The sequence below is a fragment of the Enoplosus armatus genome, chromosome 23, assembly GCF_043641665.1.
Source record: "Enoplosus armatus isolate fEnoArm2 chromosome 23, fEnoArm2.hap1, whole genome shotgun sequence".
Lineage (NCBI taxonomy): Eukaryota > Metazoa > Chordata > Actinopteri > Centrarchiformes > Enoplosidae > Enoplosus > Enoplosus armatus.
Window position 1 is genome coordinate 3,018,648 of NC_092202.1, and position 24,185 is coordinate 3,042,832.

The following is a 24,185-nucleotide window of genomic DNA, read 5'->3' on the forward strand; positions in this document are numbered from 1 at the left end:
TGTTTAGTTCCCACAGATTCCACAAGACATCGGTCCGTGTTGTCAGTGATAAATAGTGTGAGTGAGACATATGATGCCACAGCTGAGAATGACAGTGAAGTTTTTAGTGACTTTCAAACATTTCAGGACTTATGAAGGAGACGCTGCCAGTGTTTCCAGCCTCGTTTATTGACCCGAAATGAATTGATTTGATTTTCTGCTCCAGTCGTGCCAGACCAGTTTAGGCCTGCCGCTCTTATCTAAAACTTTCTAAAAAGTTGTCAGTCTAAGGAGAAAAAACAACCCTTTTTAACTTTCTCTGCATATTTTCCATTTAAAATTCCAAACACTGTCCAGATGTTTAATTTGCAGATTTTTTTGCCCAGCGGTCAAAACAATGTGTAACCGGCTATTTTCCAAACTTTTCCAGACTGTTTATTTTTTAAACGCTCCAAGTTCCTCAAGATTTGGAAACTTCATTTCATGTACTTTTCAGGACTTTCCAGACCTTTTCAGAAACCCAGGGTTTTTTTGTTTTTTTTTACAAGTATAACGAGGCGTTGGGGGAACCTTTGCTTTTTGTCTGTTTTAGTGCTTATCTGTCCTCAGGGGGCTGAAATCACAGCAGCACCGGGGTGAACGTGAAACCGGACACCAGATCTGTTTTTCCATTCAGTTTTAAAATGTCTCCGACTGATGGGATGTACACAAACGCATCCCCTGATACCAAAAAACTCTGGGTGCACTGACTGTAATTCAGTTTTACATACCCACACTGAACTCACCACAAACTCTCTCATTCACACAAACACACACATACCTTCTCCGAAAAACAAAGGATTAAAAACAGTGAACATTGTACAGCAACCACATCACCCCCCCTCCCCTTATTAAACTGTTTTCCCCTGGAAACACTCGGCTAATGTTTTCCAAAACCCTCACTCGCTCTCTTTTTCCTGCCTTCATCCCTCCCTCGTTCGCTCCGTGCCTCGGGGCCGAAGGGGTCCGCTCCATATTGTCTTCATTAAAGCCGTCGAGCGTCAACCTGGTTTGGAAACATGGTGTGTGTGTGTGGTGGAGGAGGAGGAGGAAGAGGAGGAGGAGGAGGCTGCTGACTCCTAAACCACATTCTTTAAATTCCCTGTAAACAAGAGAAAGAGAGAGAAATGAGAGGGTGAGGTGAGGGTGGGAGGTGTGGGGGTGCGGGGAGGGAGGGGGTACATGGGTGAACACACACATGTAAGAACACAAATACATTCACACACATGTAAGAACATAAACAGGGAGGAGGAGGAAGGAAAAAGGGTCAAAGTCATCACATTAAGTGGGATACAGAACGAGGCTAAATACACATATTAGACACCCGGAGAAACCCAACCAAAGATGGAAGCAGTATGGAGGACGGACACACACACACACACACACACACACACACACACACACACACACACACACACACACACACACACACACACACACACACACACACACACAGACACACACACACACACACACACTTGTGGCAATGGAAATACAAAATAACATCTGGCTGAGGTAAGCCGTGTCGCTCCCGAGGAAATACAAGCATGCAAAAAGGGAATCGATATGGAAATGACAACGTTAAGCAACACTGCAAGCTCATTTGCATGAGGACACACTGGTTTCCATGTCACACACACACACACACACACACACACAGTTTTGACACAATAGCTGCATTATAAAGTCTAGTCTGCCATTTACTTTATATGTTACACCGCAAACAATGCCCGCTTTGTTTGTCTATTGTTATGTTAAATTGCCTGATTGAGAGAAATAAACATGTTGTACACACACACACACACACACACACACACACACACACACACACACACACACACACACACACACACACACACACACACACACACACACACACACACACACACACACACACAGTGGATGAGTAATTGCCCTGACGCAGTGAGGGAGGATGTCCTGTTTGTCGGCCATTGTGGAGCTGTCAGAGGACTCCTGTCATGTTCTGCCTGCAGTGACAACAACAACAACAACAACAACAGGAGCAAACTGTTGTTGTTAATACTCCCATGTGTTTGTCCTCTGGATGCCGAGCGCTCCGTCTCAGAGAAGGTGACTCCGCTGGTGGTTTAAAGCCACACAACACCGCCAGATTAAAATGTCAACGCCCGGGAATTCTTTAACCCGCAGCGGTTTGGACCCACAGAAGCACAAAACAAAATAAATTACAGCCTCCTGGATAATTTTAACGAGGTCACTGCGTTGGCACGTGACGTAGATGGCCCACACAGGGTCATCTGGCCAAACACTTGAACCTGGCCAACTTTTGCCACGACGTAGTCATCCAACACTTTGGATTTTACTCTGTTTACTGAGAAAATGACCCACAGCGGTAAAAACCCATCACGATGAGGCTTTGTTACGTATTCTGGTGTTAAACCTTTAAACTCATGGATTACTCATTACTTTTGAGGTTTCCGGACCTTTTTGTTCCCCCAAGAGGCCTGTTAGATGGGCTCCGACACCCCCTCGTCGTCAGTGAAACCAGTGAAGCCAGTAGGCTGTGGTGGATCTGTGGTATATTTGAATCCATAGTAACTGTATTTTGCTGACTACTTTTCACAAACTAAATGGCAACACTTGGTGTAAATGTCTCTGAACATACACTAGTTTTGACAATAAATACACAAAACAACAGCGTCAAATCAATTTCTAATACTTATATGTTCATTTTCCTCCTAAATACAAAAATGTGGATGTATTCTTTTCAAAATAGCCGAGCTTCATCTGACATTTTCAGTCTAAACGTGGCCTGTACTGACTTTACTGTCCACCACAATACAAAGCAGTGAGCCCTATAATTGAGACTGTGAAAGGTGTTAACTCAGCACTACAGTTTCTTTTTTTTTAGGTTGTTGCCAATACACAAGAGCGTGTTTCGCACACGTCATCATGATTTTTGAGACTTTCCCCGGCCACGTTACATAATTGGTAATAGTTTGTGCCACAAATTCAGGCAGTGATTACTGTAAAGGACAAAAGTCAGTTATAGCTACCAGTGAGTCACACTGGGAACTCTCTTTATACATGAACTTTAAACACGAGGAAGCTAAGGACAAGGAAATAGCGGCTGACTGAGTCTCTGGGGCAATGGCTGCAAACGATGCAAAATTTGTCCACTGTGACGAGGGGGGGGGGGGGGGGGGGGGACTCTCAAAAATCACGACGTGTGCTAAAAACAGGAAAACTGCATCAGAAAAGAGGAACAGCGGTCACAAGTAGACCCTCGGCTAACAGGATATTCTCATCCCTCTCTCCCTCACGGGCATTTTGAAGTATTTTCAGATATTTTATACTAAACGATTAATTGAAAAATGTCAAGTGTGAAAAAGTTGCAGATTGTTTCTTCCCCCCCTTCGTCTCTGCTTCTCTTTCCAGATGCAGACGGTAAATCCTGGTGAAGTGACGAGCGTCCGCGGGGGCCTCTGATATTTACTACCTGCAGACGTTAATCTATCACAGCATCTGTGGGTGGGTATACTGCATGTGTGTGTGTGTGTGTGTGTGTGTGTGTGTGTGTGTGTGTGTGTGTGTGTGTGTGCATTTCTTAGGTGGTATTTTTTTTTTTTAACCAATTCTCTTGACTTTGAATGTGTTCATATCTCTTCTCTGTGTTTGTGTAAATGTGTATTATTCTATTCTGTGTGTGTGTGTGTGTGTGTGTGTGTGTGTGTGTGTGTGACACGACAAGCATCTTGTCAGCACATGGGAGAATTAATGAGCGAGAGTGATGTAAAGATGCTGCCATATTTCCATGCTGACACATACACAGATAACACACAGTCACACAGAAGGGCTGGCAGTTTACAAACACACTACCTTCACACTGATGAAGTTGAACACACACACAAACACAAACACACAAACACACACAAGCAGCCTCTGGGGAAATCACGCTACCAGAGTCTCGTAAACACAGATTTGAGAACACACAGTCGGACAGCTGCTGCCGCCTCTGACAGTCACCTAATAAAAATCACATTTTAATTAATAGACCTGCTTAACAAGCCTCAGTGTGTTTGTACGAGAGAGAAACAATAGGAAAGACTGAGTAATCCCCTAAATAGGAAACACTAGAAAAGACACAAAAGCACATTCAGCCTAAATGCTTTTCAAGTTTGCCACAATGTGCATCATTACTTTTTTCTATCACATACATTAAGTTAAAAACATGGCCAGTTTATATCGGGAGGACAATAAAAGCCTTTTTGACGAGTTTTTAGCCACGCTAGCAATGTTAGCACTAATGTTTCATCAAGTGCCACTAAAATTTCCACTTGTCCAACGCTTTAAAAGCAATGATTGATTTACAGCCAGCCTCAGGTAACATGCTAAACATGCTGATTTTAGCATTTAAACATCCAACAAAATGTCAGCCAAAGGTTGTTAACATACATGTAAATATGTAACCTGAGGGCATGTTTGTGTGCTACTTCCAGCGAGCAAACAAGCTTTGTTTACATTGCACTTATAACAGAGGTTATAAAGACGAGAAGGTAAAAGAGAAGTGCTGACGGTAGCATTAGCATTAATGTTAGCGGAGGCTGGCGAAGAATAAGCCTTACAATGTAGAGCTAAGTCTGATAAGCTGAATGCTAAAGTTAGTATGCTAATGTGCCAATGTTGTACAGCTGAGCCTAAGTACAGACTGAAACAGAGCTAAGCCTGAAAAGCTTATTGCTAATGATAGCATGCGTATGTGCTAACATTATCATCCGGCTCAACACACAGCTGAGTCTAAGGACATCAGGGGCTGACGAGGTCGACAAACGTCCAGCTTAGTCCGAGTCTGACTGTCTGTTGGGTTTGAAATGTCCTAAAATGGCCTCCGTACAAACGATAAACCCTTTTTATTTAGCTATAAACAAGCGCCACCCTCAGGACAAAATTAAAGATCCAAGGAGAGCAAAGTTACCTCTACATTGCCTTGCATCATTTCCTGTTGGTACAAAAACTGTATTTTTGTACAGTGTTCGTTAAACACACGGGTTTGAGACATAACACATGCTCAACATACATGAGAAAAGAAAGGATTTTGAGGATTATCACTTGAAGATTCAAATCTTTACGGTCCAATCGTGCCAGCAGACAGAGCAGATGTGGGCACGCAAACATACATACAAACTCACACTGCTTCAGTTTCTCAGGGAAACCAGTGTTTACAGGCAGCGCAGCACTTCCAAACCAGAGAAACACTTATCCACCCCAATGATGTCATGTGGATATGTTTGCCTAGAGGTGTGTGTGTGTCTCTGTTATAGTCTATCCTTCTTCTGTGTTCGTGTGTGTGCATTAGTTACGTTAGCAGACACGTAGGCCTTCCTTTAATCAGACACAGAGACCAAAAGACACGTACGTTCGCTCCAATATTTAAAATTATAATACGCTCACTTCTCGTTGAGGTTTTGGTGTCGGCTTGTTGTGTGGTAAAGCGCTTTGTGGCAGAAGAAAAAAAAAAGAAAAAAGAAGCAGTTTCTGGCTTGACGGAGAGCAGAAGTTGGTAGAAGAGACGGAGAGGCATGAAAAAGAAAAGAAAGAGAGAATGAGTGAGGACATAAAACAGATGTGACAGGTTGAAACCAGGACCAAAAACTCAATGGAAGAAAGAGAAGAAAGAAGGGGAATAGAGGAGCAGGGATCACATGTGAGAGGGTCAGGAGAGCCACATGGGATCATCCCTGTCCTACACCAAGAAGCAGGATGGGCAACAAATGCACAGAGACAACAACTGTTTTGTATATTTTGAGGGAAAAAAAAGTTTACACTCTTAAAACCGAATCTGACTGACTGAAGGCAGGAGAGCGAGCGATCTGATAGGAGGAGGCAGATGGGACGCAGCAGCCAAACGCACATTTTCCCACTTTCTCTCCATCTTTGGCTCGTCTGCATTTCATTTCTCCTCCCTTTTGTTCTCTCCGTCCATCCGTTCATCCACTCGTTCCCTCCGTCGCCCCTAATAAAAGCCGTATGACTGGAAACCAGCGATACTTTCAACCCCTCCGGTCGTGATGATTTAATGCGAGCCAACAGACCAACTGAATTTCGGCAAATAAACTGCTGTTCCCCTGATTTGATGTGACCTGGAGTTTTTCAGAGGACTTAATGCTGTTTGGATAAACCGCTACTACATCCAACGGGGGGGTTTTGTCGTTTGCTCCAGTAGGTTCTGTTTAAATCTAACAAGTTTTAGTTGCTAATTGATACCATGTCCACTCTAATGCGGGTACAATTTGAGAACACATATTTTTCCCCTTCGTTTTTGGCTTTTCCAGTCGCACTGAGCTGAAGTTTTCCACCAAAAAAAAAAACTATAAACATGCTGTCGTACAATAATCAGCCTCTCTGTCACCTCCAACTCTCTTTGTGGTTATGATACCTATGTTCTACTGCTAAAGCATCAGGCATTGTGTGGTCATTCTAGTGCTGTGGAATAAAGTAGCGGCGTGGAAAATGTCATCCAGTTGTCTTCTGTTGAAGATCCAACACGGCAAAGAGGCTTTTATTACCACTTTCAGATGAACAGAGTGGATTTTGGAGAATATTTATTGGTCTTCAGTGTAGTAGCTCTGGCATGACGGTTATCAGGTAGTCAATAGTAGCCATATGTCATATATGTGTTTGAGTATATTAAATGACAACATAATCAATGGCAGAGAGAGTGCTACAGTCAATCTTACACTCCACAGAAGAAGAGATTTAATAGCATTTCTATTAATTTTGGCGCCTCAATGGGGGAAAACAGCTGTAAAAAAAGCCCCATTTGACACATAGAAAGTTGCCAGGTTGAATGCAAGAAAGTCTGAAAAGTTCATCTTTGAGCAAGGCACCTCATTCCTGATCACTACAGAAGCAGGGTGCTGCCTAAAAACGATGCCTTAAAATATAGGACGAAAGGAGCTGAACCTTTATGCACTGTTTGAAGACAAAGCTAGTTTTGACGTCTTTCAGCTCTTCTAAAGGGGTTTTATTCCTCCCAGCCTCTTACCATGAAGCCACAGTGTTTTTGCACCTTTCATTGAACCAGTCAGACACACACAATGGATAACTGCTGTGTCAAATATAACATTTCACTGACGGAGGGAAAGGAAGGAGGATTTCCTGTTGGTCTGCGGCTAACACTTCAACACACCGAATGATCAAATTCAACCCAAAAACCTGCACAATGTTTGGAAAATGAACTTGACTAGCAGACGTACTCCCCGCTTGTTTCCCGACCTCGCCTCCTTACAATAATTCTCCCACCGCTCAACTTTTCGCCCAGGTTTCACCCTGCCGGAGGATCTCCCCCTGGGTGCTGCGGGCTGTCAGCGCCGAAACCAAAAAGGCTTAACCACATGGCTACACACACACACACACATATCAATATACAAACACACATATAGAAAGATGCAAAAAGGAAGAAATCCCACATGTATCAAGACCCAGACTCTGATTAAGGTTGTGGGTAAAAGAGCGGGGTCAGCAGTATATTCACACACACAAAAAAGGATGTTGAGAGCCACAGGGAGGGGGGGGGGGGGGGGGGGAGGGGTGGTGGTAGAAGAAGAACAAGTCATACTTTCATCCCACACAGAGACGTATAGAAACAAGAACAGACACATGAAACCACATAAAAAGAGCCGTGCAGAGACAAAAGGGCTTCAGGTGAGAGAGGGTTCAGGGAGACACACGAACACGCCCACCTGTTTACCCTCCGCACCCACACAAACAGACGCACCTGTGCATCCACACAAGCGCAGACACATAACACACCTTTGATGGTGCTGATGACCTGGTCCAGGTGTTTGGTGTCGTTGCGGTCTGGTCGACAGCTTGGGCTTATCTCCAGCGAGTAGTCAGGTCCATACTCTGTAAAAAACTGACACATACACAGAGATCACGTCACAACGATCATTATGACAACTTCTGGATTTAAAAACAAAATGACGTTCCTTTTCTGTTTTTCTTAATCGGAGTCATCCATCACATCTGCACACAGTCACTGCAGCAGAGCGCCAAAGTACACTTTCTCTTCTTTCTCTTCTGTTTTTTAAAGAATGCAGCTGCTTTCCTGGAAACATTTCGGGCTCAGATTTTGGACTTTGAAGAGTTGGATTGTGAAACTGACTGGTGATGAATATTTACACAGGCTTTCAGAGATCATTTCTTTAAAAAAAAAAAAGAAAAAAGAAATTGAAACAAATTCAAAACAGTGGAAGACATCAAAGACTCTAAATATTGAGCTACACACTTTGGTCTTCTCCCCTAAACCAGCATCTCGTCTTCTCATTCTTTCTGGTTGATTTTATACATGTTTTTCTCCACATTGTGGATTATATAAATTAATTTAAAGTAGCAGAAGTATTAATATACGTAGCAATTATAGTTTTCTCCCTTTCTTGACTGAAATAGTTTAACACTAAGAGTCTACAGCCATGCTAGCTGCTCTGTGAGGCTGTACTTTGGCATTGCAGTGCTTTGAGCTAAATGCTAACAATGCATGCTAACAACTGCTACGTAGCACTAAACACAAAGTACAGCTGAGGCTGGTGGGAATCAGTTTTGCAGGTCACATTTTTATAATAATTCATCCCGATGGAAACATGTCATGGCAATCCATCCAATAGTTGGAAAGATATTTCACTCAAAACCCCAAATGTGAACCTCATGGTGGCGCTAGAGGAAAAGTCAGGGGATCACGAAATTTATCGGGATTCATCCTCTGGGCACCACGGATATCTGTGCAAAGTTTCATGGCATTCTGTCCAATATGTGTTGAGATATTTCAGTCTGGACCAAAGTATGCTGTCCAGGAGACACAAACAAATGTATGAGACAGTGTAATCTGGTTTGTGTAAAGAAAGAAAATGTAATGCAGAAGACACAGAGGAGGAACCGCAAATCAGTCAAACTTCCACTGGACAGCCTGGGGCTCACCAACATGAACAGAAGAAGAAAAAAAAACTGAGATGATTTCAGCAAATACCAAAGGCTCCTGGCATTTCATGCAGAGTCAGACCAATTCCATTTAACGTAACCGGCCAATAAAAAAAGAAAAAAGAAAAACAGGTGGAAATCCAGAGAGTGGGTTCAACCAGAAGTTAAAACCAGAGCACGTCAGTTGAAAAAACATATTTCCAGGGAATTTGTCGGGCCGTGACTCAGTGCCATGAGACCAAAACAAACTCGGAGGCCAGGTCTGACCACAAGTGCGTCAGTCCGTTCGCAGCGACTGTTGTGAAAGCCTTGGACTCCGAGGACTCAGCAGAACGAGCCGAGGAGACGAGGAGACTGAGGCCTGAACCGAAAGGCCCATATTCCTCCGTACAGACTGAAATTAGATTCAAAAGGTTGAGCATGAAAGTTCATTCTTGACCGTGGAGACTTGTAGTTGGTCCACCAGCCAACATTATCAGACTTGTTGAATTATTAAAGTAAGACATTTTTGCAAATATGTAGTGTTGGAAGGTGTATTTCTTCGTTGTGACTTGTGACTAACTTTGTGCTAAGCTAGGCTAAAACACATCCAGCTCCGATCTCTGTACTGGACATGCAGAGACAAAACTGATCACACAACAATTTTTAGTCTCCCTTTCTTTTTGTGTTGCAGGTCAATCCTGCGTCATCTGACTTCCTCATGTCCAACAGAAAATGAACAGGGGCAAACTTGCCATTGCGCTATATGTCAATAAAATATATAAAAGATTTGATCTGATTGATTTATCAAATAATCTATGTTGTTTTTCAATCATTTAGTATTGGAAAAACTCCCAGAGGCCAACCCTAAAAGGCTGAAACAAGTGAATGTTTGGCATTATTACATGATAAATTACTTTAATTGTTGTCGATTGACTAATCAATTAATCAACTAATCAACTTGTTTCACCTCTTAAATTCAAATTGATCTTCTCTGCCTGAAAACTAAAGACAGCAGACGCTCCACGAGCTTCTCCCGACATGTCGAAGTCATCCCGCAAACATCCCCTAATGATTTCTGCGCTAATGCCGCGGCCATTTTAAAAAGACGTGGATCTGTTGTTTTGGAGTGAAACTCTTTAGTGGATTAGATGGATGTTATTAGAGAAGACCTTCAGACGTCTGTTGGACACACACACACACACACACACACACACACACACACACACACACACACACACACACACACACACACACACACACACACACACACACACACACACACAGGCCTGAGCAGATGTACACACACACAGCTGAGCCAACATGCAGTAGGAGTATACTTTTGTGTACTTGAAAGACAAAGACTACTCTGTCTTTGTTTAATAGCTCTGTGTGAGAGTGTGTGTGTGTGTGTGTGTGAGTCAGACAGAGGGAATGCATGTGCTAGTTTGAAGGTAAGAGTGTGTGTGTGTGTGTGTTCGTGTGAGAGTTATATTTGCTTGTGTGAGTACATGCTTTATGTGTGTGTATTTGTGTGTGTGTCTGTTTCCAATTAGCTCAGACGAGTTTGTGTCTTACCTCCGGTCTCAACAGAGCTCAACATGAGAGCAGTTACTTAGCACACACACACACCCGCAATGTATTCCCATGAACCCAGTGCTCTGCCTCCTGCTGTCCAGCAACACACACACACACACACACACACACACACACACACACACACACACACACACACACACACACACACACACACGAATCGTACACAGTCTCATGCTGCCTGCTTGTTTGGCTTGGATGACCATGGGGAGAGGAAGCGAGAAAGGGAGATGTGCAGACACTCCTAAAAGAAACACACATTTTCCTATAATATTTCTATAATATTCTTATGACATCCATGATACTCCACAGGGACCTGAAGAAGAAGACGAGGAAGAGGAAGAAGAAGAAGCTGTGCAGTGAGAGACGGAGAGAGTGATGAAAGAGTGACTTCAGTGACTTCAGGGTATCTACGTCACCTGGACGAGGTCAAGAGACAGAAAATACCAGCTGACTGGCTCCAGTGTCTTCAGCAGAGACACACCGGGAGATAAATAGTGGAAGGTCTCCGGTTATTTACCACGGTCCTTAACATAGACCCCCCCGCCCCACCCCCCGCCCATCACTCACTGCTCATATGAGCTTGTTTATATGGGAAACGCTGGCCTTGACGCAGAGAACGCAGTGTGTGAACATAAATGTAGTTTCTTTTTTAAAAAGCAGTAAACAATAAAGTTCTATATCATTAAAGATGTTTGTAGATCCGTCATTTTTTCTAAAAGTGAGATTGAGAAGAAACTGCAGCCTCCGGACAACAAAACTCTGCTTTATTCTTGTACACATTAATAGTGCCAACAATAGTACTAACGGAGGGTGTAGTGGTGGTAGTAGTAACCATAGTAATATCAACAGTAATAGTAATGGAAGTAGGAGTCATATGAAGGGCTGTCCATGTCATGTGCTTGTGATTCATTGGTTCATGCTTTTACTCATCTATAAACACTCTATTATTATTATTATTATTATTACTGATGTCTTTTCTTTATTACACCAAACCTACAAAGTATGAGAAATATACTGTTCACTCCCCCGCCCCACACTAAACTCCTATACCAGCTTACATGACCTGAGTTTTAATGCCTTTTAACTATTTATATAATCAATCATTTTTCATGTGCATGTGTGTACAGGACATATACATGTATGTGAAAACATCTGAGTGTGTGTTGGTATGCATGAGCCCATCTGTGGACAGCAGTGTGTGTGTGTGTGTGTGTGTGTGTGTGTGTGTGTGTGTGTTTGTTTTCACAGCGATCAGCAGGATCTCCAGCCATGAAGGATGCCGAGCAGCACAGCGGAGGGGAAAACGTCTCGGGAAAACAAATGGACTCTTGTCTGCTATCAAGCTGCTATCTAATAAATGTTTGTAACAAGGAAAAGAAAAAACGGCCCAATGGTCCGAATCGCAGTCACATAACGCACGTACACCTCCCTCCCTCCCACCCTCCCTACCTCTTCATCAATCCATCTTTGTTAGATTCATCTGACAGTTTTCCTTTTAAGGCATGGTGCCCCACAAATGCTATCTGTGTGCTTTCGAGACTTCAGATTAAAGCCCAAACGAGCAGGTGAACAAGTCTTGCATCATATCCTCTTGTGTCTCTATGGTTTCAGTAGTCTGTGGCCTAATTTGTCTTTCAGAGCAGAAAGGTATAAACCCCATCATCTTCTCTGTCTTCTTTTGCTTTGCCTTGATATAATACATGCAGGATATCTATGAAACGAGTGCAGGCTCGTGTCAATACGGCATTTTAAGATTTGTTTGAATAATAAAGTAACTTTCCAAATCATCCAAAACTTCACCAAACAAAAGGTTGCTTTCCGGATTTGAAAAGAAAAACAAAATGACTAGTTCTTTAAAATCAGGAAACATCTCATTTGCATTTTTCTGAAACAATAAAAACATACAACTGTGCTCAGATCAGTGTGAAAGTAAAGTAATATGGTTTCACTGTCTCCTAATTAAAAAAGAAGAAAAGAATTAAAGGAACTGGAAATCTTATGAATACAGAGCCAGTGGGTTTATAAAAACATCTCGCCTGACAAGAAAATAAAAATGAAGATAACAAAAGTGAAGAATGATCCCATCTTCTAGGATCAAACCTGTCCGTGAACTTGAAACACAAACAGACAGACAACTGCGACACAGACATGAGTCACACCAGACAGGAAACTCCTTCAGCTCATTGTTGGTTCCAACATTCACCAAAACACTCTCAAATCATCTACAGCAGCGGGATTCTGATTAACAACGATTGATACGAGATGAGAATAATGTAATAATCGGCTGCTTCGAGGCACGTTTTTTCTGTCATTTTGTAAATAGACAAATTCCCCCTCGGTCTTAACACACACACACACACACACACACACACACACTCTCGACTCCGGTGATGTTTCCGGTGATTGAGCCCGTGACTCTGGGAGCCGACACATCCCTGACGGCAGCGAGGGGCAGGACGGGAAGTGGCTGCAGACAGGAAAAGAGGAAGTAGGAAGTAAAGAGGCGGGACGCTTCCCCCGCTGCCAATCTGGGACCAGAGACGTCCTCCCTTCCTGTGTGGCTCTGAGACAGACACACATTTGTATTTACTTGTGCTGATCTCGCACAGAAACGTGTTTTAGATCTACAGCTAAAACTGACTGTTGAAATCACTTTAAGTCGCCCTGGATTACTGTTAGGGGTCCAACAGTGTCCAATCCACTTTTAAAACAATCTAGAGATCCAAAAGGTTTAATTCATTTAGAAAAAGGCTGCCTGTACACTGCTCTTTGCTTACAAAAAGAAGATAGATAAATAAAAGAGGATAGATAAAAGATGCTAACCCTACTCTGGATGTGAGAGTAAATCCAGGCGCCAGTTTCCACTTGAGAATATTTTTAGCAAACACAGCATGTGCTTTATGGGCATGCAGCGGAGACAGGAAAGAGAAGAGCGACAGAAAGAGGCGAAGGTACTGTATGTGACAAAGGATGTGAGCTGCTTTCACACCAGCAACACTGCTGAGCGCATGGTATGCATGTCGAGGCAGCGGAGCAGCCGCAGGAAGTTTGGATCAGCTGTTTGTTTTTTAATCGGAGCAGCGCGGCCGGGAGGAACTCAGCTGCTGGGAAATGACCGAAAACTGAATTAAAGAGGGGGGTGGGGGGTTGGGACAGCTCTAACTGTGTTTACCAAACACTTCTCTATTAAACATCACACCTGCATGGATAACTGTCCATCATCTATTCCTCTTTAAGGTCCCTCCATTGAAGTGGAAAGTACAGAAACATTTCTGACAGGCAGTGCAGTTGAATGTTATGTTGTAATGAAGCTATGCTAACATGCCGACATTTGGGAAATAGCCTTTTAAATGTTCGCTCAATCACACAGGTCGTGTTAGCATGTTGACGTCTAACATCTTAGCTTGTGAGCTTGCCAACCGTCCCACCGTAGCTGCTAGCGTGGCTAAAAATCCGAATGGTTATTTCAGTTAAACTACATTTGAAGTCTTTATTCACAGATGGAGATCAACGTGGTGAATTTATTTTGGTGTTATACGTGTTGAAAAGAAAGTAGATTATAAAAACAATCCGCGTGCCCGTCCAATCGGAGACACTAACTGACCTTTGCCCTCTGTGGCTATTCTTAGCAAGCCCCATATTGTTGCCCTCCGATTCACACGCAGATCGGCTCCGCCGCGATCACACAATGGGGGGGTCAATCAGGATCAGCTAACCGCTAACAGACAATATACGTCAACGGGGAGGGTTAATGACTTTCGACCTGGCGGCTCGATTCCTGGTTCAAACTACAAAAGGAGGTGTTTTTATAAGATACAGCAGTATAATAAGTGACAGAAGCCGGGTCATTGTGTGGGTTATCTGCAGAGTAATATTTTGTCTGCTAATCAGTGGATATTACAGCACTATTGTTGATGTGACTGGCCAACTCTGACTGATGTTTGTGTGTTTTAGACTACTATATTAAATCATACATGCCCAAAACTGAACACTCACCCTCGTGGGTACTGAGGAAAAAAAAAGATAAAGCTGATTTCAATAAAAACAAACACACCAATATTTAAAACAAAATCAAACCAACATACATTTGTTTGGATTGATTTCAGTGAGATTTGAGCAGATAAAACAAACTAAAACTGTTTGAAGTGGCTGTTTTTTGGACATTTGAAACCATCATTTATTATTTCAGTTTGACGGACATTTGTCAGTTAAGGACGCATTTGAAATGAAAACAAATAAGCATTTGTTTTACTTCTGGTTGAGTCTCTTTCACACATGAAAACACTTCACGCAGTGCAGCTTCCTGACTGACAGCTTCCCATTCGAGCAGCAGTTGTTTCCTCCACATCGATGGCCATTTATCGTTCACAATGAAACACAAAAAAAATTCATAAAACAGGCCAGTACATTATCTGGCTGTAATGAATGTGTGCATTCATGTGGTCTTTGTCTACAGTAGAGCAGAGGGGTGGACACACACACACACACACACACACACACACACACACACACACACACACACACACACACACACACACACACACACACACACACACACACACACACACACACACACACACACACACACACACACACACACACACACACACACACACAGAAAAAAGGGTACAAAGGTAGTTTTTGTTCCCCGTGTCGCTGGAACTTTAGCTTTGCTTGGTCATCATGGATAAATGCCCCTCTTATTGAGCACAACGGGCACAGACAGGGCCAAGAACACACACACACACACACACACACACACACACACACACACACACACACACACACACACACACACACACACACACACACACACACACACACACACACATCTGTGTAGAGCTACGACTTCAGCAGAAAACGACCTTCAAAATAGATCTATATTATCTACTAAATTGGAAAAAGAAGCCAATAAGCTCTTAAATTTTCAAGTTCACAGCCAATGTTTCTTACATGTTTGATTTCAGGGACAAAATGTGTGTGTGTGTGTGTGTGTCCTCGTCTTCATCATCTGCGGCAGCTGCCCGCACTGATAGTTGCTTTGTTTTCAGTGAGTGCTTCTTAATGAGGTCAAAGGCTATTTAGGGCCATTGGACGCTGACAAGGAGAAACAAGAGGCACCTTCATCACGATCACAACACACACACACACACACACACACTCTCTCTCGCACAAAAAACACACACTCAGGCACTCACAGCTATTCATTACATTTGATCAAGACAAGGTCCAAAAATCAGTAGCTGGAGAAAGAGGCTCTTGTGTGTGTGTGTGTGTGTGTGTGTGTGTGTGTGTGTGTGTGTGTGTGTGTGTGTGTGTGTGTGTGAGTACAGAAGCAACAGAGACAGATGCGTCTACTGATTTCTATTTGGAGAAAGGATGGGTCTATTTCATTTACCAGTTAGCATAATGAGAAAATGAGTGAAAGTAATCACACGTCTTTTCTTTTACAAACATAAATTACTGAGATTTAAATCCAAAACAGTACTTTCCTTCACATCTCAGCAGGTATGTTTATTTACATCCGCACTATGACCTAATTACGGTGAATAACCAGATTAAGTTCCACTCAAACACAGTGTTCACGGTCCACAGTGACCTGGTTTCTGCAGTAACCAGAGGTCTACATGTTGTGTTCCATAATCCTGTTAATGGCCTCCAGGAAACATCTTAACACCACAGAACCAGAGAAAGAAAACAAACACTTTTATTTGATTTATTAGTTGTGTCATGGATCTGGAAAGATCTGAAAGATCTGGAAAAAGCTAGTATGTGAACCTCCAGTTTAGAATATTTTCTGATAGATGTGTGATCCCAAAGGTAAGAATCAATCAACTTCACTCAGTGTCTTCCCCCATTTAAGATAAGCAATATCAACGCTGTCCATATTGCCCGGCGCCAATACTTCAACTGCACTCCCTACACCACTGATAATACTGATTTACCAGTTTCTTTGTCCTTTTGTGTATAGGTTAGCATCGGTTAAATACATTTGTTGTTGTTTAAACCGTCATTTTCTGTGTGGTCTCCCTTGTTTTGTCTGAACTCTGAGCCGGTTCATGACAATAACAAAGACGTGCCTCAACCTTCATCCAGTTCATGAAAGCTTTTTGTTCTGATTTGCAGCTCTGTACCAGGAACAACGCTCTAATGCAACAGTCAGTGATGCTCTTTATATTTTAATCCAAACAAACACTGAAACAACTTATTTCCCCGAATGGTAACGACAACATAGAGAATGTGGCGCCGACATGTAGGGAAATAAATAACTTTAATAATACTATTACCCACATACGGTATATGAAAATTCGTCTTAATGCCAAATGAGATGGAGAGAGAGGAGCCTGTGTTAGATGAGGCAGACTGAGAGGAATTGTCAACACTTGTACCCTTCTCTCTCACATAGACGCAGTCTGAGTCACCTGAAGACAAACCCCTTTATTGAGAAGCAGGCGGCCATCTTTGATTAGATGGAGTGACTCAGCGGACAGTGAACACAAGGGGGTGTGTTTGTGTTTTTTATGTGTGTGTGTGTCGGCCTGTGATTTTGTGTGACAGTACAATGAATGAGCGCGTTTGTGTTGGTGTGGGAATATGCGAGTGTGTGCGACTGTGGTTATAAGACAGAGAGTGTGTGTGTGTGTTGTCATACCTCGTGGTCTGGTATCTCAGAGGAAAGAGTCTTTCCCAGCACGGCTGCCGTCAGGTAGGTCCAACAACGAGCCGTGTTAGCCAGGTTATAACCTCCTGGTGAGGAAGAGGAAGACACGAACAGATTTAAAGAGGAAACTCAGGAGAGGTGCATGCCAACGTCCGTCCGCTAACTACCCCCAAAGTTGTGAAGAGTCAGGCAAAAAAGATTTAAATTGAACTGTGTGGAACGGACAAAAAAGACATGAACTGAAATAAAGGGAGATAAAAAGAAGTGTTTCCACATTTAGACGGATTAGTGTGGACGTAGTCAAAATCTCTGACTCACCACAACAACATATCTCTCACAAGAGACAAGCAGAAGGAGGAAGAGTGAAGGATGAAGAGGATGGACTTGAGTTAAATTAAGAGAATGACAAGAAGCAAGAAAGAGAGGAGGATATAACGAAGAGAAAGTATGTGGGACAGAGAGGGAGGGTGAGAATGGAAGAGAGGTGGGATTGTAGTTGAGTAAAATGGCTTCATTGTGTCGTATAAGTAGTAGCTATCATCTGGCCGAAGGCTGAGGGGTCTGGCACTCACCACGGCGAGTGTGTGTATGTGTACGTGCACTTGTGTGTTTATGTGTGTGTGTGTGTGTGTGTGTGGATCCATGTGTGTGGGTGTAATTGTGTGTGAGTGAATCACTGAGATTCGAAGCAAATACAAACACGCACTGTACACTATCTACCTCTCATTAGGAGTAGTTTAATACACTAAGTACACATGCACATGTGTACGCTCATGTACAGGGGGGGGCACACACACACACACACACACACACACACACACACACACACACACACACACACACACACACACACACACACACACACACACACACACACACACACACACACACACACACACACACCCATCCATTCACACACACAAACAAAACATCAGCCAGAATAATAAACACACACATACAGCGTACCTCCTCCCAGCAGCAGTGTAGGTAGCTGCCACCCCAAGACATACTGCAGACACTTGCCCACCCCCACCGGGGTCATGTTGAAGGAGCACATGGGGTCGCCCGCCATGGTGTCGGCACCCAGCTGCATCACCAACGCCTCTGGGTTGAACTGTGCCCGCACTTCCTGCATCACACTGCAAAACAAGACAACAGTAAACACGTTGTTATCCACTGGTATTGCAGGCTGGGCCAATCAGGTGCCAGTACGGTTTAACTCAAAATAATAGCGCACAAGTGATGTCTGAAAATGATCAAATACAGCATCAAGCTAGTAGGTTTTATCAACATCCGACCAGCTGTGGCTTCTGTTCAACACAGACAGTGATTTCCACCAATCAGGAGCGACGGAACACTTGTCTACAGTCAGCTCCACCAATCAGAAGCGACGGAACACTTGTCTACAGTCAGCTCCACCAATCAGAAGCGACGGAACACTTGTCTACAGTCAGCTCCACCAATCAGAGGCGACGGAACACTTGTCTACAGTCAGCTCCACCAATCAGAAGCAACGGAACACTTGTCTACAGTCAGCTCCACCAATCGAACGTTAAGGCAAATACGACACTGCCATAAACTGCAGTTCCAGTAACAGCCACTAGTCGGTGGCTACCAAAAAAATCCCTGGGTCTGGCAAGATCCTTGACTATAACTAAACTATATCAATAATATTTTTTTCTACCAATAGTTTAATCTCAATAGATACTTCCACTTCCTCTAATGTGTTTCTTAGTGTTGATTTTGAAAATGAAAAAGATGTCAGGTCCTACAGAGAAGTATGTTCTTTAAGCTGCTTGCTTGCTCCACCTCAGTTCTACCCAGACCAGGACAGCAGTGAAACTCCATGATTCAAAATATCCCTTCCAAATCCTATAAATCACAGATTGTATTTACTTGAAGTTAATTGAAGTTTTCCCGGTTGAAACTGCGGGGTATATTTGGGGGTTTTCTGCTTAGCACTATACAGACACGGATGGTGAAATTTCATTTTCACTTTTAGCTGCAACAGATTTGAGTGTTCAGTTGAGGAGAAAATCCTTCAACTGGAAAATCCCCAGTGTAAGCCCTCACGGTGGAGGGAATCCCCTGCTGAATTGTCCTTGACAAAACGCTGAAACTGCATTAGCTCCGAGGCACTGACCCTGACCTTTGATCTCTGGGTGGGATGCAGTCAGGAGAAGGAAGGGAAAATAGAATTTTTCCTCAGATCCCTTGAAGACGCCTTAAACGTTGCCTCTGATCTGCACAGGGAATTCCTAAATCTTTACTCTATGTGTGTGTGTGTGTGTGTGTGTGTGTGTGTGTGTGTGTGTGTGTACCTGGTAAAAAGCTGATAGTATCTGTCATCCTTGATGCCGTCCTCCAGCGGGACGTTCACGGCGTACCAACGTCCTTTACCCAGCCCCGTGTCAGACAGGTCACCCGTACCTAAATATACACACACTTATCTTACACTGTCTCGGTGATCACATTAAAACATGTTGCGTCTTAAACATCTGCGAGGATCGACCTGGGAAGAATCCAGGAGAGAACTTGTGCAGAGAGACGGTCATGACTTTGGATGTGAAGCTGAAGGCATCTTCCACACCTGCAGTGAGGAGGAGGAGGAGGAGGAGGAGAAATCATAACGGATCAATAAAGAAGTACTGTAGGGATCTGACAGAAGAAGGTTACTCTGAAGACAAGACCATTTGAGTTCTGCTGATTTGAGTTTATTGCTTATGTGTACCGTCTCCGTGATGCAGGTCAACGTCCACGTAGAGGACTCTCTCGTATTTCTCCCTGAGTCTGAGGATTCCCAACACAGCATCGTTCACATAACAGAAACCTGACGCCTCATCCCTGGGAGACAGAGCCAGAGGGAAACAAAACTGTGAGGTTTGAAAGTCTGACCTTTGCCTGCAGCGCCCCCATCAGGCACATCAGTGGCACTGATGAGGACGACTGGAGGTGCCTAAACTTGATTGAAGTTAGTGGTATCTAATGTTAGGGGTACGTAAGATTTCATGTTTGATGGCTTTACAGAACAATTTAAATAAATATAACTGTTGAAACTGAACAGGTTGACTTACTTCTTGGCATGGTGCCACCCCCCTGCCCAGTTGATGGCCACGTCACACTTTTGGTCTAGCAGACACTGAGCTGCCGTCAGTGTAGCGCCCCCTACTGCTGCCGCATAGTCAAATATCCCCTCCACCACTGGACAGTCATAACCTGGAGAACACATGTAGGAGAGAGATCAAAGAAAGAAAACATGATCAATAGAGCCCATAATATAATTTATAAAGACACGAAACAGCACTAAAATATACAATATTAGAGTATTATACTGTACTCATCAATGGGCAATGATGACAGTACATTTCTTTTCATTTTCCTAAAAAACTGCACCTATAAATAAATAGGAATGTAAAGCTTTTGAACCAAGGAAAGTGGAAATATATTTATTTCTTCTTGATTTTCTGTGAAACGTTTTTGCCTTTGACTGAAACTTTTTTTCTGCACAGGCATCTACTTCCTGCCTTCATAGAATATAATAAATAATAATGTGAATAAAAAGTAGAGGAAGGAATCAGACAGAGGACGGGGAAAGACAGAAGAATGAGACAAGAGGGTAAGAAAAAGGAAGGGAGGAAGGTGGATGGACGTGATCGATGGAAAATGACGTGTGTGGTGTAAAATGAACTGAAGAGATGGCAGAGAGAAATGTCTTAATCCAGGAAAAGGTGGAGCAGTTTGTTTTTGTAACAAGACTGAAGGATGAACCAGAGAGGAGTGCAGAATTCAAAAGAAGGAAGTAACAGAGGGATGAGTCGAGGACGTGAAGAAGAGCAGAGGAGGAAGAGGGTGACTGACAGAAGGGAGGGAGACAGATAGGGAACGAGTCAAGGGCATGAAAACGTGGCGGGTGAACTTTAGGATTAGTCTAAAGTTAGAAATGGAAACCTCGGAGGAGGATGGACTCATCCAAGAACAACACACAAAACTTCTTGACAGCGTCCCACCCGGATTAATGTGTTCCTATCTCAACCAAAGTATACAAACAATGTGAAAGAGACATTTAAGTAGATTCAAAGCCTTGACGGTGTGCTGCCTACTCTTGGAGACAAACACTTTTTAAATCTGGTGTTGTAGTGCCCTCTGCTGCCGACAAACAAGCACTGCATCTAACTTCTCCAGGAGTCTTTTCCGTCTCACTCTCCACTTTGATCCCTCCATTTTCCATATCACGCTGTAATGAACACAGGCTAGACAAACTGGTAGTAAAATCTGTGTGTAGTGAATAAGACCACTATTTTGAGACAATAATAGTGTCAATGAATGTCACTGTTTTCTTGTAAACTGAATCCTGCTGCAGTTCATGATATATTGTCCCCCATACAGGAAGGTAGGTTTTCAGTCGACACTAGATTTTTCCATGAAGGAGCACTGCAGACGGGCAGAACAGTTTCCAATGACAAATGTAAATACATTATTTGGGGAGGTAACAGTCATCCTTGGCTGTTCTCACCCAGGCCGTAGTCGACTGACTGGGGGTCATCATTGTCTCCATCCTGGCTGATCTTGTGAAGGTGCTCCAGGTAAGAGTCTGTGTGGAACTTGGCCATTTCCTCGATGGTGGCCAGTTGAGGTTTAATGGTGCTGCAGAGAAAGGGGGAGAATATATAGAACTTGCACAATAACTTGTTGTATAAGCAGCGGCTGAGCAACTCGTGCTGCTGACAGATTTATACACAGAGCTATTGGAGCCTGAAGCTGCAGAAAATTGGCACCACACAGCCAGCCGTAAAAGAAAATGCCAACTGCACAAAAAATTAATCAACAGAAGAAACACTGCATTGATATACTGGGAGTGGAAATAAATACCACCACCATCCTCTGTTTCCATAAGTTTGAAGAAAAGCGGTGAAATGAGTGTCTATTTGCCAAACATGCAAAGCAAAACTTTTACGTAATAATCTAATAAAATGAATTCAAACATGGCATTAACTCATCTGGGGGAGGGGGGGTTTTACTGTGCTGGAGCTGAGAAGCACAATCAGTCAATTTAAAATCAATTGGAAAAAAACTTCATCTTTGAGAGGCAATTCAGAATCTGCAAAGTAGGAACATATCCCGTACAATCTGTACAGCATGGCTATTATACTAGACGTAAAACGTACTGTGCAATATACAAAACACTGTATAAGCTTAAACTGTATATCACTGCGTACCATAGCACACAATAAATACATCTTGTGTGTACGTGTCAGTAAGGGAGGGGTGTTGTATGTAGAGGATGTGGTTGGCGCAGTATGAAGTTAACACACTGAGGATAGGGATCAATAGAGTGTCACAAAAACTGATCATTTAAAAAAGTAAAATTACTTTAAAGGAAAGTAATTCACCAGCATCCACTGTGTTTTGAAGAAGTAAGCCATTAAGTTAATACTCCAGGCAGCAGCTAGCTAAAACAGGCTGCTTCTGTACACTATGTGGAGCTATTTGTCCCCCTGTTACCTCTGCTTAGCTTAGAAAAGTGACATTAGGTGGTTAACAACACTCACCTCATGTTTTCAAGGAGTCCGTAGGCTTCTATCAGCGAGTGGACCATACTTGCCTGGAAACGAACACGGTAGAAACCACGAAATAAAAACACAGACTGGACAATGATAACAACCAAGTTCAGCTAGTGAGTAAACGCCTGCTAAAACAATCTTCATTCAATCCAACTCACCCGGTTTGGCACTTTGGATAAAGTGTCGCAAGTCTCAATGTACTCCGGGCTGTAGACGTACGCGACTCTCCGTTTACTGCAGCTGTCATCGTCGCTGTCCCCTCTGCAACTCATTTACGATGGATGAAATAGAAATAATTTGACGGAGAAGGTGGCAACAACAAATTCACAGGGAAGGGACGCGAGCGGCGTCTTGTTCTCAAGTGTGGTGTTACACCGTCAACATTCCCCCTCCGGTAGAGTCGGTTCGCCGCTGGTCTTCACCGCTCGGTTAGAGGAAAGACGACAACGGAAACATATTTTTTTAAATAAATACATACCGTAAGATGTTATTATCTCGTTTGAAACGATTTTGTTAACCGTTAAGGGGGCGAGCGGCTTCAAAACGGCCCCGAACATCGAATCCAACGTTCCGCGCGCGGACGTTTTTAAAAGTGGAACGCACTCGTACCGAGAAGCATTCTGGGATTTCTTGTAGTTTTTTTTTTCCGCCTTTCTCTAAAGTAGCTAACGTTTCAAAAGAGTTTGAGCCAACGTTTAAGATGTATTAGGACACGACTTCCCAGCTGATATATTTCCAGTCAGCATATTTTGCTAAGTATACTTTTAATTGTATTTTTACATTTTGTAATAATAAACAGGAAATGACAATTCCCTACAAAAGTACATCAGTAGGGAGCAAAGGGAAGAGAGGGGCTTCTACACAGGACAGCTGGATGAATGGATACATCTCCAAAATCCCACGGACCTAAATTCACTTACTCAAGTACTTAAGTACAACTGAGGTACTTTGCTTGAGTATTTTAATTGTATGCTTTATACTTCTACTCCACTACATTTCGGAGGCAAATGTTCTCATACTCTACTACATTAACAGCAACTAATGTTAATTATAATCAACTTATACATTATGATGTATTATTATAGATTAAGCTACCCTGCACTATATGAAGTAATTAAAATGAGCCCCACCTTTATCATGGAGTTACCATTGAATGCAGCACTTTTATTTGTATTTTTACTCTGGCTAGTATCCGTGTGTACGGATCATGGGTGCTTTGAGGGAGAATTCATGTTTTCGCTAGAGGGCGCTCAAAAAACAGCTGACCTGTACCAACCACAATTCACACTGGGACACAAAGCCAAAACTAAAATGGCATGATTTTATTTATCACATTTAATGCTAAACCAAGACACCGGATAATGCACTGATAAAACAGTAAATATGCTTTAGGTGTTGGTGCACAGGTGTTT

General features: G+C 42.9%; 1 protein-coding gene across 1 annotated transcript; it reads right to left on the reverse strand.

Moving 5' to 3' along the window:
- Positions 1–992: 992 nt before the first annotated feature.
- Positions 993–23,045, reverse strand: hdac8 (histone deacetylase 8). Its single transcript, XM_070929999.1, has 11 exons — positions 22,932–23,045; positions 22,762–22,814; positions 21,726–21,856; positions 20,287–20,428; positions 19,944–20,056; positions 19,725–19,802; positions 19,534–19,642; positions 18,179–18,351; positions 17,204–17,298; positions 7,810–7,915; positions 993–1,120 (listed from the first exon to the last, which is right to left on the reverse strand). The coding sequence occupies exons 1-11, from the start codon at positions 23,043–23,045 to the stop codon at positions 1,098–1,100; spliced, it is 1,137 nt and encodes a 378-aa protein (XP_070786100.1). The 3' UTR covers positions 993–1,097.
- Between the last annotated feature and the right edge of the window lie 1,140 nt (positions 23,046–24,185).